The sequence below is a fragment of the Anopheles ziemanni genome, chromosome 3 (assembly GCF_943734765.1).
Source record: "Anopheles ziemanni chromosome 3, idAnoZiCoDA_A2_x.2, whole genome shotgun sequence".
Classification (NCBI taxonomy): Eukaryota; Metazoa; Arthropoda; class Insecta; order Diptera; family Culicidae; genus Anopheles; species Anopheles ziemanni.
Window position 1 is genome coordinate 75770257 of NC_080706.1, and position 14578 is coordinate 75784834.

Below are 14578 nucleotides of genomic sequence, written 5' to 3' on the forward strand. Positions count from 1 at the left end.
ATTGGGCACACCAAGAAATGGTGTAGAGGCGACCGCGTGTGCGCAAACTGTAGTATGCCGGAACACGAAGGTGAGTGTCCCTTTATTAAATGCGTGTCATGCTCAGGCAACCACCACACTCTCAACAAAGAGTGTCCAACATACCTCGACGAGGTAGAGATACAAAAGATTAAAACCTTGGACCGCGTTACTTACGCTGAAGCAAGAAAAATTCGCAGGATGCAGTGCCCCACTGTCCCAAGGATTTTCACTACTACAGACCAAAGCTTCGCCCAAGCGACAAAGGGCACAACACGAAACGAAACAAACACGAAAAGGATTACTAAAAACTATAAAGAAGAAATGGTCAGCCTGCCTGAGCAGGTGACCCAACCAAAAAAAATCGACATTCAGACAGACAAAATTCAAATAAACACCGATACTACCGAACGCTGCGATGAGGGGGAATCCTCATCAACTAACGAAAAGACAAACACAAAGGGCATGGACGTGTCGGAAGACACACCAACGCAAATAGAGGAACTTATCATACAAAACAAGGACGGAGTAAAAATGGCTCTGAGATCATTATCCGCTGCCGAGCGGGTAAAATTTTTCGAGTGACTATGAAATTTAAAGTATAAAAAATAATTAATTATGGAAACCAAGCTTTTCGGTTCGCTCTGCACCATTCCCATGCAAGTGATGGATGGTAAAGAGAGGAAAATAAAAATCCTACAATGTAACGTGCAGAGTCTGCGAAACAACGTAGGCGAGCTGGAAAGAATTGCAACAGACGAGAACATTGACATATTTTGCATTCAAGAAACGTGGTTAAAGAAAGACGCCAATGTTAGATTAAACTGCTTCCAATTATTTCGGGATGATAGGGAGGACGGTTACGGCGGTACTGCCATTGCGGTACACAAAAGCCTCGAGGCAAGCAGAATCACCAGCCATGCGATGTCGTGTTATGTGCAGACCACAGCCGTGTGCTTACCAAAGTTAAATCTGGTGATCTCCTCATCCTATGTCACTCCCAAAACTCCGCTAGCAGTTTTTAAAGCTGTGATGGAAGAGCTGTGCTCCAATCTGAGCCAGCACCGAAAGATCATCATTACAGGTGATTTTAACGCACATCATAGCTATTGGGGCGACCAGCCTACAGATAGTAGAGGAAGGCAACTACTCGAGTGTATGGACGAACATGACCTTGCCATAGTGACCAACAAGGAGGCCACATACATCCCTACCAACACCAGCCAACGGAATACGGCAATCGACGTGATGGCGTGTTCGTGCGACATCCTGCCCTATACCACCAGAAGGGTGGAGGATTTACACATCGGCACGAGCGATCACAGGGCAATTACGATTGAAACCCAGCTGGCTGTGCATAGGAAAAAGTGGGTCACCTATAAAAAGAGCAAAATCCTGAGCGAGGTGGGTCAACTGTCTTACAACCAGGACGCTGCCATCAGCCTTATCTGCAAGGATGTCACGGGAATAATAAAAGGAAATCGTCGTACCTCCAAGTACGTGGCCAAAGCCTGGTGGAACGATGAGACTAACCGGGCTTGGGAGGAAAAAAATGAAGCCCGACGAAAATACAACAGACAAAAGACCTTGCTTAACCACATAAACCTAAAAAAACAAACTGCTAGATTTAGATTTTTGAAAAAGAAGGGCAAAGATGACAGCCTAGGGAAAGCAGTGGATGACGTCACCCCGCAAACCAAACCCCATGCCTTATGGAAAATTGTCAACAGGGTGAAGGGACGCCCCGGTCACCACCAGGAGAATCCCATAATGAGCGATGAAGCGATGGCTAAGGAATTTCTAAAAATAAACTTCCCCACCGGCAGGAAAACGTCCGATGTGAGCTTACAAGCCCATGACTCTACGGGAGCGGGAGATTTCCTGAACCTGAAGAAATGGCGCCTCATTGTCACAAAAAAAAAGAACACCGCGCCAGGCTACGATAAAATAAGCTATGAGATTCTGAGGCAATTAAACGACGACACCACCCTGATGCTCATAAAGGACCTCAACAGAATGTGGGCACAGGGCAGGATTCCAAAGGTATTGAGGACAATTAAGATCGTGGCCATCCCCAAACCTGGAAAAGACCCCAACGACGTCCGAAACCTAAGACCAATTTCGCTACTCCCCACCATAATTAAGGCGGCAAACACGGAAGTGCATAAAATCATATTGGACACAATGGAGAAATACCGTTTTTTCCCGGACACTTCCGTGGGATTCAGGAGAAACTGCGCGACTACTTTGGCCACCAACATCCTAGTGAACCAAGTTTGCTTAAATAACGCCAAAAGAAAGATCACTGGTATCATTTTTATTGACCTTAAAAATGCATACAACAGTGTCGCAATATGCAAGCTACTCCGAATCCTCCAAGCCTACTTGATCCCTCCAGAGGCAGTGCGATGGATTAGAGCCTTTCTTCAGAACCGGACAATCGAAATGTGCGTCAATGGGAAAACCCTGAGAAGAACTGTGTCCATCGGTCTTCCACAGGGAGACATCATGTCCCCAACGCTTTTTAACATTTACACAAGCCAATGCCACTCTCCGAATGGAGAGGTAATCCAATTCGCTGACGATTTTGCCATTATCCACTCAGGCCAATCGATACAAGCGGTAACAGCGAAACTGCAGGCATCGGTCAACAGGCTCAAGGACCACCTAGACGAGCTAAACCTTGTGGTCAACATAGACAAATGCTGTGCGATGGTTTTCCCAAATTACGATCCTGGCTTGAGAATTAGAATAAACAACTCAGCGGTGCAAATTAACACCCAGCACAAGTTTCTGGGTGTGGTGTTCGACCAAAAATTAAAATTCCATGAACACATTGAAGCTCTCAAGGAAAAAGCAAGTAAGCGACTGAACATCGTTAAGTGCTTATGCAATAAAAGTCATTCGGTCCATCCGGAAAGGGCCTTGCAACTTCATAGAGCACTTATCAGAGGCACTCTAGAATATGGCATCGCCTGCACCAGTAGAGCAAACAAAAATAAAATTGCATCTGTCAACACTGTAATTAACCAATCCCTAAGAAAGGTCACTGGTTGCTCCAAAACCACACCGATCAATACTTTGATGGCAATTGCTTCCGAGATTCCTTTTGAAATTAGACGCGAGTACTTAGTAGCAAAGGAGCTCGCGAAGACCTTGGCCCATGCGAAAATAAGTAGATCAACACTCGCCAGCTTCCAAATCCTCAGTATATCCAACAAATCGTCGCCACAACACAGGGCATACGTTGATAACAATGAGAGTCTGGATATAGTAACAAAATACAGCTACAACGATGCCACGAACGGTGTTAGAAAGGAGGGAATCAGCCTATCAATCCCAGGGTTGGAGGGTAGCAAGAACAGTACGAACCCAGAAACCCTAAGACAGATATGCAGGACCATGATGCAAACGCTGGAGGATAGTCCATCAATCTTCACTGATGGAAGCATCACTGAGCATGGCTGTGGTATTGGGATTGTAATTAAGGACCGAGCGACGGGACAAGAGGAGTTCAGCTTCAAAGTGAAGAACGCTACATCGATATGCACAGTGGAACTGCTAGCCATTGACAAGGCACTACACCTCGCCAAGATGAGAAGCCTTAAGGGGCCTATCATTTATACTGATAGTATGTCTTCTTGTCATATACTCCTGAAAGCTAGTGAAGATCTCTTCATGGATGAACTCATAAGCAACATCACTCACACCTGCTTGGAATTAGACGCGAAAATTCAATGGATCCCAAGTCATATCGGTATTCCTGGCAATGAACAGGCCGATCACCTAGCCAAACTAGGCACTACAAGCCAGAATACCATATGCAACAAAATAAGACTCAAGGATGTGATCCAAAGGCTAGAATCCAGAATGCGCTCGGAAGCGAATCAGTGGTACCGCGAAGCATGTGCTACAAAAGGAAAGAAATTTCAGCGCTTCCAAAATTGTATTGATAGGAAAATGTGGCACTATAGAATGTCCCTTTCCACCAGGGCAATTAAAACACTGAACAGACTAATAGCAGGACATGATTATGGTAACTTCTGGCTACACAAGATGAAACGTGCTCCTAACGGAAATTGTGAACTTTGTGATACCCCAGACACCGCGTCCCATAAGGTTTTCTTCTGTCGTAAATATGCAATTAATCGTGAGCAGAATCGGGACATTAAGTTGGATAAATTCATAAAATTCTGGAAGAACAAGAAGCAATGTAAAATGAAAGCAGTTTACGACTTTATCGTAGCTAATAGAATCTCGTTTTAAAGGAAAAGAATCCAAAAGCATCCATCAACCACCGAGTGAGCCCGGTATAAGGCTACGATCATAGGACGTGCTTCCAGCAGGAAATGGCTGGCAAGCCTGTCGACCAACGACGGTCGTGTGAATTCTCAACCCGTGATTATAAACAACAGTCCATATGACAGAACGAGCGTGTCTTATTTAACGAGCGGTCAAAACAAAATCAATTGCTGCTCATCAAGTTAGATTCACCATAAAGGGCTTCCTGCCTTACGTAGGTCGGAGCATTTTCAGAAAATCGGGGCATATGGCCTTAGTTGCCGGTCCTTAATCCACAGAGGTCTACATCACCAGAGTAGCTGGCGAAGGCCCAGGAAGCTGGATTCAACAGCCGTACTGGTGTAAATCCTCGCAGACGAAGAAGAAGAAGAAGAAGAAGTTAAGCGATCCCGATTTTGTGTGCTTTCACAAGCTAGCAGAAATTTGGGGGCCGATCGGAACACGGTGAATTTCAAAGAAACCGCCGCCCCCGTAGCCACGATGAACCACAGTGACCCTAGGTCAGTGCAGTGGAAGCATTACGACGAACCCTACCCACAATGGAGTGCAGAGGAACGCCGCGAGGCATGAAACGGATTGCCCGCTGGTCCTGCGCTCCCGGTTTGAGAAGTGGAAAGTTCCGGTTTCGGTGCTGCTGTGCGGTAACCGTTCTGGCGCTACTCACGTTTTCCTACATAATCGTACACCTAGTTATAACGGTATGGCAACGGCGTGGGTGCATGATTATTGGCATATTGGTTCTAGCGCTTCACTTCCATTACAGCATACGTCCAAAAACAGTTGCCACAATTGCTACGAAGTGATAGATGTAGTTTACACCTGGGTCAACGGAAGTGATCCTCGATTTCTGGACGATCTGGCACTGTACTCGGCGACCCGCGACAAAGCCCGCTACGATGACAAGAACGAGCTCCGGTACTCACTCCGTTCGCTGGAAAAGTACGCCCCGTGGGTACGCAATGTTTACATAGTGACTAACGGCCAGGTACCGTGTTGGTTGAATCTGGAAAATTCACGCGTTCGCATCGTAACGCACAGCGAGATTGCCGATGCAGACACGGCACTGCCTACGTTTTCCAGTGCCAGCATCGAAACGTTCATACACCGGATTCCGGGGCTGTCCCGCCATTTCCTCTATCTCAACGATGATATCTTTCTCGGTGCCCCACTCTATCCGGACGATCTGATTACGCTCGCGGAAGGGGTGAAAGTGTTCACCGCCTGGATCGTCCCCGATTGCGCACCCGACTGCCCTTGGATGTTCGTCGGCGATGGATCCTGTGACCGGGACTGCTTCGTCGAGGACTGCCAGTACGATGGCGGTGACTGCGAGCATGCCGACTACGAGGGAGACATCGACCATCAGCATCTGCACGACGTGTATGGGGAATCCGCCCCGGAGGGAGTGGAACCGGTCGAGGAGGAGGGTGAGCAGATGTTTATCGATGTACCCAAAATGTTTCCCAAAACCGGTAGCGTGAGAGCATCGCTGAACATACGTGACATTCACGACATCTTTCGCGCGAAAGAGGCTAACGGAACTTCGTCCACGCGCCAGCTCGTCGAACGGTTTAATAATGAAAAAATGAACAGTAACAAGTTGAACGTAAAGAAACGAAACGTACGCAATCACTCACGCCGGAATGGTGTAGTGGCTGGTCACAATCGGACGGTGGGTGCGAATGGGAAGGACGACGCCAAACTACCCTCGCCGGCCGATTCGACAGTTAACTCGCAGGATATCTTTGCGAACTCGCTCATCCACACGAACCGGGTGTTCAACCGAGCGTACGGGTTTCACAACCGCAAAGTGCTGGCCCACGTTGGTTTCCTACTGAACGTGGACACCGTGGGGCGCATGTTGGAACGGTTTCGGGATGAATTTTTCATCACCAAACAGCACCGATTCCGGGCGAACAATGACATGCAGTACGCGTTCAGCTACTTTCACTTTCTGATGAGCGAATCCAGGAACAAAACAGTCGGAGAGATCTTCGACGATTTCGACACGGATGCATCGGGGTAAGTGAGGGCTTTTGATGCTCCAAATTGAAAGTTACTTTTAGTAATTATGCCTGTTTCCCAATCTTATGTGCAGTACGTGGTCAGATCGGGAGATTCGTACACTGTTAGCGAAGGTGTACAAACTTCCGCTCGATTGGTCGGCCGTCCGATACTTCGAGGAGGTCGTCACCAACTGCTCCCTGCAACAGAACAACTTTCTTCCACTGGAACACCAGCAGGAGCAGCGGCAGGTGTATCCGACCCTGGTATACGAACGATACGAGGACTCAACCATTGTAAGTTTCTTAGTGGAGGCATCTGAAAAGAACTGCAAAAACACAACAAGTAACATCGTAACTAATTTAATTGATCGTTCGTTGAATCTCTTCCAGCCAACCGTCACCAAGTCGCTCGTGGTTGCCTGCAGCGAGCTGGCCGACATGATGCGGGCCAACTTTGGCCGGGTGCCCCGCTATCGCTACCACGTCAGCGCAAAGACCGGTATCTACAGCAACTTTAAAATGCTCACCTCCAACATCACGCAGGTCGTCGATGCGCTCGACGAACTGCGCAAAACGCCAAAGAAGTTTAACTGCATCAACGACAACCTGGGCGACGATCGGCCGGAGGACAATCAGCTGATTGCGGCCCTGCTCGAAGACTTCTATCTCAGCCTCTTCCCGGCTCGGAGCGCCTTCGAGCTGGAGAGCGCCTACCGGAACCGGTTCCAGTACTACGACGACTACCGGTCGTGGTTGCGGCGCAAGACAATTTTCCGCAACGCAGTGTACCTCGTGTGCGGGGTCATTTTTCTCATCTGCGTCCGGATGCTGTGCTTCCGGCACAAGGGGAAATTTGCCCGCACGCTGCTGCTGCTCGGCGCGACACGATCGACTGACTATTCCAGCATGTCGTAGGCTGCTCAATGCTCAAACACGGGCTGTTGCAATAAACGGTAACAATTCGGTTTTACGGTAACAAATAACAAATCACTTTTATTTCGTCACAAACGAACCGAAAACAACGCGGACAAATCGAAAACGACAAAAAACCACACTCATAGGATGGCACACGATTGGAAGCAGATAGGGTCATTCTATTCCACATAGTTGTCCCAATGGTTCAACGAATCAAAGCCGACCTGCCTACCTTCAGCTCTCACGATTGATGCGAACCGTTCGACATATTCGACATGCTGGACGATACGGTGTAGGAAGGACCGCTGTAGCGCCGGTTCAGCTTCCGGTAGGCGAAGAATCCGACGATCACGAGCACGATCGTGGCGCTGATGCTGATCGCTATTATTACCCCAACGCTCATAGCTAAAACGACGGGGAAGAGAAGTGTGGTTGACGAAATGGGAAAATGTGCGCGAAGTAGAAATAATACAATTAAGTTAATGAAATGAAAAACATTCATGGAACCGAGCTCATTGTTGGAGTTAAGTTATGAAATTGTTCCAACCTTTTTTTTAAATTTGAGACCCTTGTTTTAGTTTCACACACATAACTTTTTTGTTAATATTATCAGGAAATAGCTTTTTCCTAAGAAGAAGATTTCAGAAATCGTAAAGAAGTAAGAAAAGTAATTAATTAAATTATAAAGCAATATCCTGGAATCAGTACAAAGCTCTCAATAATCGACTACTATCGAAGTTTTAAAGTTGAATAGGTAAAAATGACTATTATTGGATTAGAAGAAATCCCAATTTGATAGTTACATTGATCTTTCGATTCTGTTTATCGAATGAGTTTGTAACTCTTGCGAAAAAACGAATCGAGTACAAAGGATCAAAGACATACACAGCTAAACATTAGCGAAATCCGACAATGAGCTTGTTCCGGAGACGTTCACAGTGAACACGGTCGATACAAATGCATTACCTCACCTTCTTCAACGACGTCCAACGGTATCTCATATTCCCGGTTCTGCACCTTAAACAGACACTTCCATCTGCCAAAGTCGCGTTCCTGCAACTCGACAATCTCCAGTCCACACTCGCCCTCGCGCAATCCCGCCCCGTGATACCGGTAATGGGCATCCGCCGACGGTTTCATCATGTCCGACAGCCCGTGCACTTCGCCGGACGGATCGACAAACCGACAGATGTCGATCGGGAGGTCCAGAATGGTCTTGCAGAGTAGCCGCTGCTCCCGATCGCCGGCGCTGGCCGTCAGCTGGCCAATGACGGCCCGCCCGGGCTGCTGGTAGACGCTCACATTGTAGTACGTCAGGTGATCCTCGGCCCCGTTCAGATCGTTGATGCCACAGGCCCACATTCCGGTGGTAATGTTGGTCACCTCGAACTGGCACACACCGAGCGACTTGAGCCGATCGAAACGCTGCGGTGCAAAGTCTCCACCGGTCGGTCCGGAAAGGTAGCAGTATTGCAGCGCGTACGGTACCGAGCAGGACAGTTCCGTTTTGGTCGTCACGGATGTACGCGGATCGTGAAAGATCTCGATACTTTGCGCCTCCAGCTTGAGGCGATCGTTTCTGTTTGCCAGATTTTTCGCACGTATGAGACCCGCTTTGGCTACCACGGGCATTAGGTCAAACACGCAGCCAGTGAAATCGGTCGGGTTGAGTTGCTGGTAGATGCGCCACACGCCAACGTCCCCCGCAATAAGAGGTTTTTTGATCTCAAGCGAACAAGTTCCTTTGGAGATTCTGCAAAAAAAGGCGGAGGGAAAATTAATTGGTTAAAATTCAAATATTAGAGCTATAAAATAGTATTTGTTGTAAATTAGTTTTAATCTTGATTAGATTAACAATCTAATCTATTCCATGCTCTATCTTGAATTAAGCAGTGCAGATATTTGCTTGCGGGTTAAATAATGAAAGGGAAATTTAAAAAAAAGTCGCAAGATAATAGATTCGCAAATCTGTTTCCAATTACTTTGTATCGTAGGCTGAATAGCGCCCCGATAGATGGCCATCGAGCAACAACAGTTGTCGATTATCGGACTCCGATAAGGCGCGGCACAGCGAAACCGATTGGCGATACTGGCATGTCAGCACAATGTGGTCTCCCGTTTCCTCCACCGTCGCCGTAATGTCACGATCGTTCTCTGCAATTAAAAGCCGATTAAATCGACGATGAGATTGGCGAACTGGGGACGCTTACCTTGGACGATAATGTTGATTTTAGTGACCCGCTCCGCCATGTCTCCCCAGAATAGCGCATGACACCAGAAGTGGCTGTACGGTTGTGTGACGTCGATCGATTTAGTGCACGACTCGTACACGTTTGCCTGCGCGTCCACGATCCGGCAGTAGCGGGCACTATCCTTGTCCGGGCAGTTGATGGTCGCCGTCGTAGACGAGCCGCTAACGGTGACGTTGAGCTGGTCGATGAATTTCGGTGCTGCTCGGAGGGGTAAAACTTTCGTTACGTATTGGAAATCTAGCCGAATGAAATGTATTTACTTACACAAAACGGTCACCTCCAGCATGGCGGTACTCGGTTCGGCCGCCGCATCTGTCCCATAGAGCGTCCATGTCGATTCGAGCGCCTTTTGAAGGTTCTTCACGCGCACTCCACACCGAACCGCGTCATACCTTTCCACCGTTGTCTTCTCGCCAATCTGGTGCACCTGATCGCTATCCAGGCTGTACTGATTGCTGCCGATCTTCACCGAACAGTGAATCCACTGGCCAGCCCTGGGAGCCGTACCGGTGTCGAGGAAGGCCAAAAATCCGGCCCCTTCCGCTATCGACAGTTTCTCGGATGGAAAGATAGCAATGGAGTCTACTGCTGGGATGACAAATGCGAACGGAATCACTAACAACGCCCCAACGAACATCGTGGTAGGCCATGCTATTGCATTACGTTCCTTCATGTTTTCAGGAAGCCTACGGGTTCTAAATCCAACGCTAATGATCGTTCAGTTTTCTTTGTTCTTCGATGATGTAGGAGAAAGTACCTAGAAGAAAGAAGAAAATAAAAAAAATCACACATATGAACCGATTAGGCTCCCGATTATCGCACGGATGCAACGATGATGCTACTCGCGACTCCGATCGGTGTTTGCAATCGCGAATATGATCGACGTGCGTGATTCAAAAAACCGCGACACAGCGTCTACAGCAATGTGCTATTTTCGTACCGTTTGTTTCGGTAGCAGCGTCGACCAAACGTTTCCTAGCTAGAGATGTAATTTAACGTCGAGCTCTGAACGCAACGATGGCCCACGGCATACTGATGGCAGTCGGACACGAATGGGACACATTGGACGTGTGAGGATATACACGAGGGCAGGGGTTGGATAGAGAAAGGGCGGATAAGCCGCTGCCTGACACGAAATACAATCCAATATTGCCGACAACAGGTCTGGAGTTAGAGAACTGCTTTTCAATCCGATAAGGCCAATCGAGAAGCAGTAGAGAGAACGATTTAAACAAAGCGAAGAAGGCGGTTTGATAAAAACAGGCTCTATGATTGGGCAATAGTTGGTTGCTATGGTTATCTCTAGGACACTGCGTGTTGTACGCAGTTGAAGTGATATAAAAAATTTCAAATGAAAATTCTTCAGAGTGCATGTTTAACTTTTCTCATAATTAAAAATAGGAAGGTTTTCAATGTTTCTGTGTTTAGGGGTACGTTTTTATTTATTACTTTAATTAACTTGTTATCTGTCCTTTTCGAATTTTTTTCTTCGATATATTTTTTGCCTTAAATGCCAGTATGTATATTGCAAGAGTAGTTTATGGGCTTTTTTTCTTCCAATTTGTTAAATAAGTTTTGATACTAGTAATTGATCATAATTGGAACACAGATGACCTTCCATTAAATTTAAATTTCCCAAGGACATCTCACATTGTTTTGCAACAGTGAAAACAGTTAGCCTCTTTCCCTCAAAACGTGATTGTTGCTGGAAAACAAATCATAGAAACGCGTTTCCGTGAAAACTGTTTACAACCGGACGCTTGGCACGGAAATTTTCTGGATGTGCGTGTAAAAATAGTGCAAAAACGGCACCAGGAAAACTCACGCCCGCGCGGTGGAATTCAAATCCACGTCGCATCTGTTCGAATTATTCATCCGGAAGAGACGGTCGCCTGGAAAGTGGCGGGACGGTTCCACTAGCGCCGGGACTGGCTGTCTGTTTCGGCCGCCCACACGAAGCATAAACGTTTAAATATAGTTATTGTTGATGATCATGGTCAGCTCCAAGGCGTTGTGCATTCGATCGGTGCACTGTAACGGGCCAACCTGGCTCCTAAAGGATGTAGGAAAATTATACAATTATTTTTCTCAACTATACAAAAAAACGTGTACGTGTTTAAAAAAAATACTTCGAAGCTAAAAGGGAAAAAAACGAAATGCGAATAAAAATAACCACTTCACTTAACATGTCAACACTAACATTTTCCATGAAATAACACTGCATATCCTTTATTCTCAAAAAGCTACCAGTTACTCATATTATGTTTCACTTGCACTTTTCCCCCTTTTTCAACAGGATGTTTCGGGGCTTCCTTTAGTTATTATTCCTTTGTAACTTCCCTAGCTTTCCATCTACTACGCTTCAGAGCTCTACACAATTCGGCTTCGTGCACCTTCTTTCATAAATCTTGTCGAGGAGTATCGGAGTTTGGAGTTTGGAGGGGATCAAAATTCTAGCTCTCCCTCGTTTACGGTACGCAATGTGACTCCGACGCCCAGAAATGGTACGCATTGAATTCGAAAGTTAGAAAATAATCACAAATAACGAAAACATCGAACCCTTCGCTTTCGGTATGTGCCATTCCACAGAGAAAGTAGTATGAAAATGAAAAAGCTGCCGTGGCGGCTTGTTGATTATTGCAAGGTCAATGCCACAGGCGTTAATGGCCGGCTTTTCAGATACGGGATACGGGAGGTCAGGACGGTGGTGTGACACAAGTGCTTAAAAGGATGTACACGCAAAGAGAAAAACTATAGGCGATTGTTACTCTTGTTTCTTTATCATCTATCAACTAAACTGATTTTGTTCTACTACGATTAAATTGATTTTTCGCCACAAGCAGTTTCACCCGGTAGAGAAGAAGGCAGAGTAGGTAGACACAGAGGGTGCGGGGAAGGTGGGAAGAAAGAAAGTAAACAGGCAGCGATAACGTAGACGACGGTGTGCTATCCAGCTTTCTTCCGTTTTTTCCGAACGGGGAAAAATTCTCATACGACCTGGCAACTCTTTCGAAGACCTGTTCCATTTGCGAATCAACGTGATGTTTTCTGCGTTTTAAACTATGAATAAAATAGTGCGCTTATTAGTTTACGATTGCTTTAGATGATGATATCGACGCTTGATCCAGCAGCGTTAGTTTAGGGATGTTTTTTTTGGTGCGCTTTCTACTGGCCCTCCCTTTTCCCATGCATTATTCTATTTCCGAATCCCACTCGTTCTCCCGCGCCACCCGTTTCTCTACCGGTGAAATACGACTGCCCTGCTAAAAAGGAACCATCACGGACGACGACCATTCCCTTGTGTTCCCCCCTATGTTGGTTGGTGTGTTTTGCTTGCCGTTTACTCCAGATCGTCGTTCATTTCCTGAAGCTTGATCCTTTCGTTTTCGCTCGCCTGATTGCCGTACTGTCGCATGCGCGTGATCAGTAGCGCGAACACCTGAGCTGGCAGCGTTTGCTGGAGGACCTGCAAAAGGGTAGACAAATGGAGGGTTTAGAACAAGGATGCTTTAAGGAGTTTACTTTCGTCTCGTCACCTGTAGCAGTTGCGTTGGCTGACCGCAGACGATGATGGCGTTGGCCAAATGCTCCACGCCATTTTCGATGTCACCGGCCGCAATGAGCGATTCACCGGTCTGTATCTCCTGCAGGAAGAATCTGTCAAAGGGAAAAAGATTGAAACATTTTTAAACGTATTGAAAAGAAGTTCCACAAACTGTTTCTGTCGATGGATCTTATCAATCCCATGCAACTTTTTTTTGTGTTCTGCAAAGAATGTTTCTCCCGTTGCGATTACATAAACATCGCACTCCATAAAAAAAGGCGCACAAGCAAACATTCGATTGACAACACGCGTCTGAAGGGAAGAAGCCCGGAAAATCGATACACCACTTCTCTTGAAAAGTGCCTGACTGCCATCCCCGGCCACTTGCGGACCCCACTTACCTTTGCACTTCTTCGTGATCTGTCAGATTGGGGAGTGTTGTCCTTGGACCACTCGAGCCTGCCACCTTCTTGGCCTTTCGCCCTGTTTGGAAAGAAGATGGGCAGATTCAATTAAATAAAAAAAAAGAAACAACCACGGCACGGTAGCACAGAAAAATAATTAGAAACGTTGGGAAAGAGAAATCTAGCAAACATCGACCGCTCCGGAAGCGATGGTTACACCATTGATACACACACACACGCGCGTACACGCGGCAAATGGGGGGGTCTCGGCGGTTCCAAAGCACGATTCCACGATTACTTACTCTCGCGCAATTTCTTCTTGAAATCCGGGTCCTTCCTCCGCTTGTGGTCGAAGTATATGCAGTATCCGAGGAACAGCGTACCGGCGACACCGGCCGCGATGCCAATCGTTTTGCTCATTTCCATGTTTCTGGCAAAATACAACGTCCAAAGCACCTCCTCGAAACGCTACTTCAAGCGAAGGAAAACCACACCGCACAAAACAACCAAACGAACGAGGCCTCACTGAGATTAAGGTTCGACTGAGCGGCTTTTGCTTGACATTTGCCTAGCTTGCTGCGACTCTTCAAAAGGCCTTTTTCGGTGCACTAGAGGTGGATTGAAATTTTATAACGAGTAGGGTAAAAGTACCCATTTTGGCCCACTTAGGGAAGGGTCTCCACAAAATAAATCTTTGCATTAATTGTACCGAACATATTACAATAAACTGGGTATGAAAATGTAGAGTAGCTATCTAAGCATGCATTAAAATTCATATTTTTGAGTTTATTTGATGTTTTCACTGAAATATTATCAATATCCGAACACATTTTTTGTCGCTATTTTGGCCCGCTTTGCTTCTATTTTGGCCCACCTGTGTACCAGTTTTGGCCCACCTGAAAAATGACTTTTTTATGTGTTTTATGGTTTTAATAATCTTTATAATAATTTACAATCTGCTATTTACTTTTACTTTTGTTAAATAAGTAAGATAAAATGTTTAATTCGATATTTTAAATTCCACTTTTTTCCAAGATCATCGGATTTTCGTTTATACAATTTCTGACAACCATCTGTCAGTGTCAGAATGCATACAAATTTCGTTTCAATCGAAACCAGATTTCCTTGCATCTATTT

The 14578-nt window shown here is 46.3% G+C and overlaps 3 protein-coding genes across 3 annotated transcripts; 1 reads left to right on the plus strand and 2 right to left on the minus strand.

Moving 5' to 3' along the window:
- Positions 1-4752: 4752 nt before the first annotated feature.
- Positions 4753-7366, plus strand: LOC131289261 (N-acetylglucosamine-1-phosphotransferase subunits alpha/beta). The gene is made up of 4 exons (XM_058318478.1): positions 4753-5018; positions 5084-6342; positions 6419-6620; positions 6717-7366. Exons 1-4 carry the CDS (start codon positions 4860-4862, stop codon positions 7239-7241), a joined length of 2145 nt encoding a protein of 714 aa, XP_058174461.1. The 5' UTR covers positions 4753-4859; the 3' UTR covers positions 7242-7366.
- LOC131289262 (uncharacterized) lies at positions 7298-10227 on the minus strand. Its single transcript, XM_058318479.1, has 5 exons — positions 9758-10227; positions 9452-9691; positions 9224-9395; positions 8213-8994; positions 7298-7646 (listed from the first exon to the last, which is right to left on the minus strand). The coding sequence occupies exons 1-5, from the start codon at positions 10164-10166 to the stop codon at positions 7483-7485; spliced, it is 1767 nt and encodes a 588-aa protein (XP_058174462.1). The 5' UTR covers positions 10167-10227; the 3' UTR covers positions 7298-7482.
- Positions 10228-11987: 1760 nt separating this feature from the next.
- LOC131289629 (mitochondrial import receptor subunit TOM20 homolog) lies at positions 11988-13934 on the minus strand. The gene is made up of 4 exons (XM_058318925.1): positions 13744-13934; positions 13439-13520; positions 13030-13150; positions 11988-12959 (listed from the first exon to the last, which is right to left on the minus strand). The coding sequence occupies exons 1-4, from the start codon at positions 13865-13867 to the stop codon at positions 12834-12836; spliced, it is 453 nt and encodes a 150-aa protein (XP_058174908.1). The 5' UTR covers positions 13868-13934; the 3' UTR covers positions 11988-12833.
- Between the last annotated feature and the right edge of the window lie 644 nt (positions 13935-14578).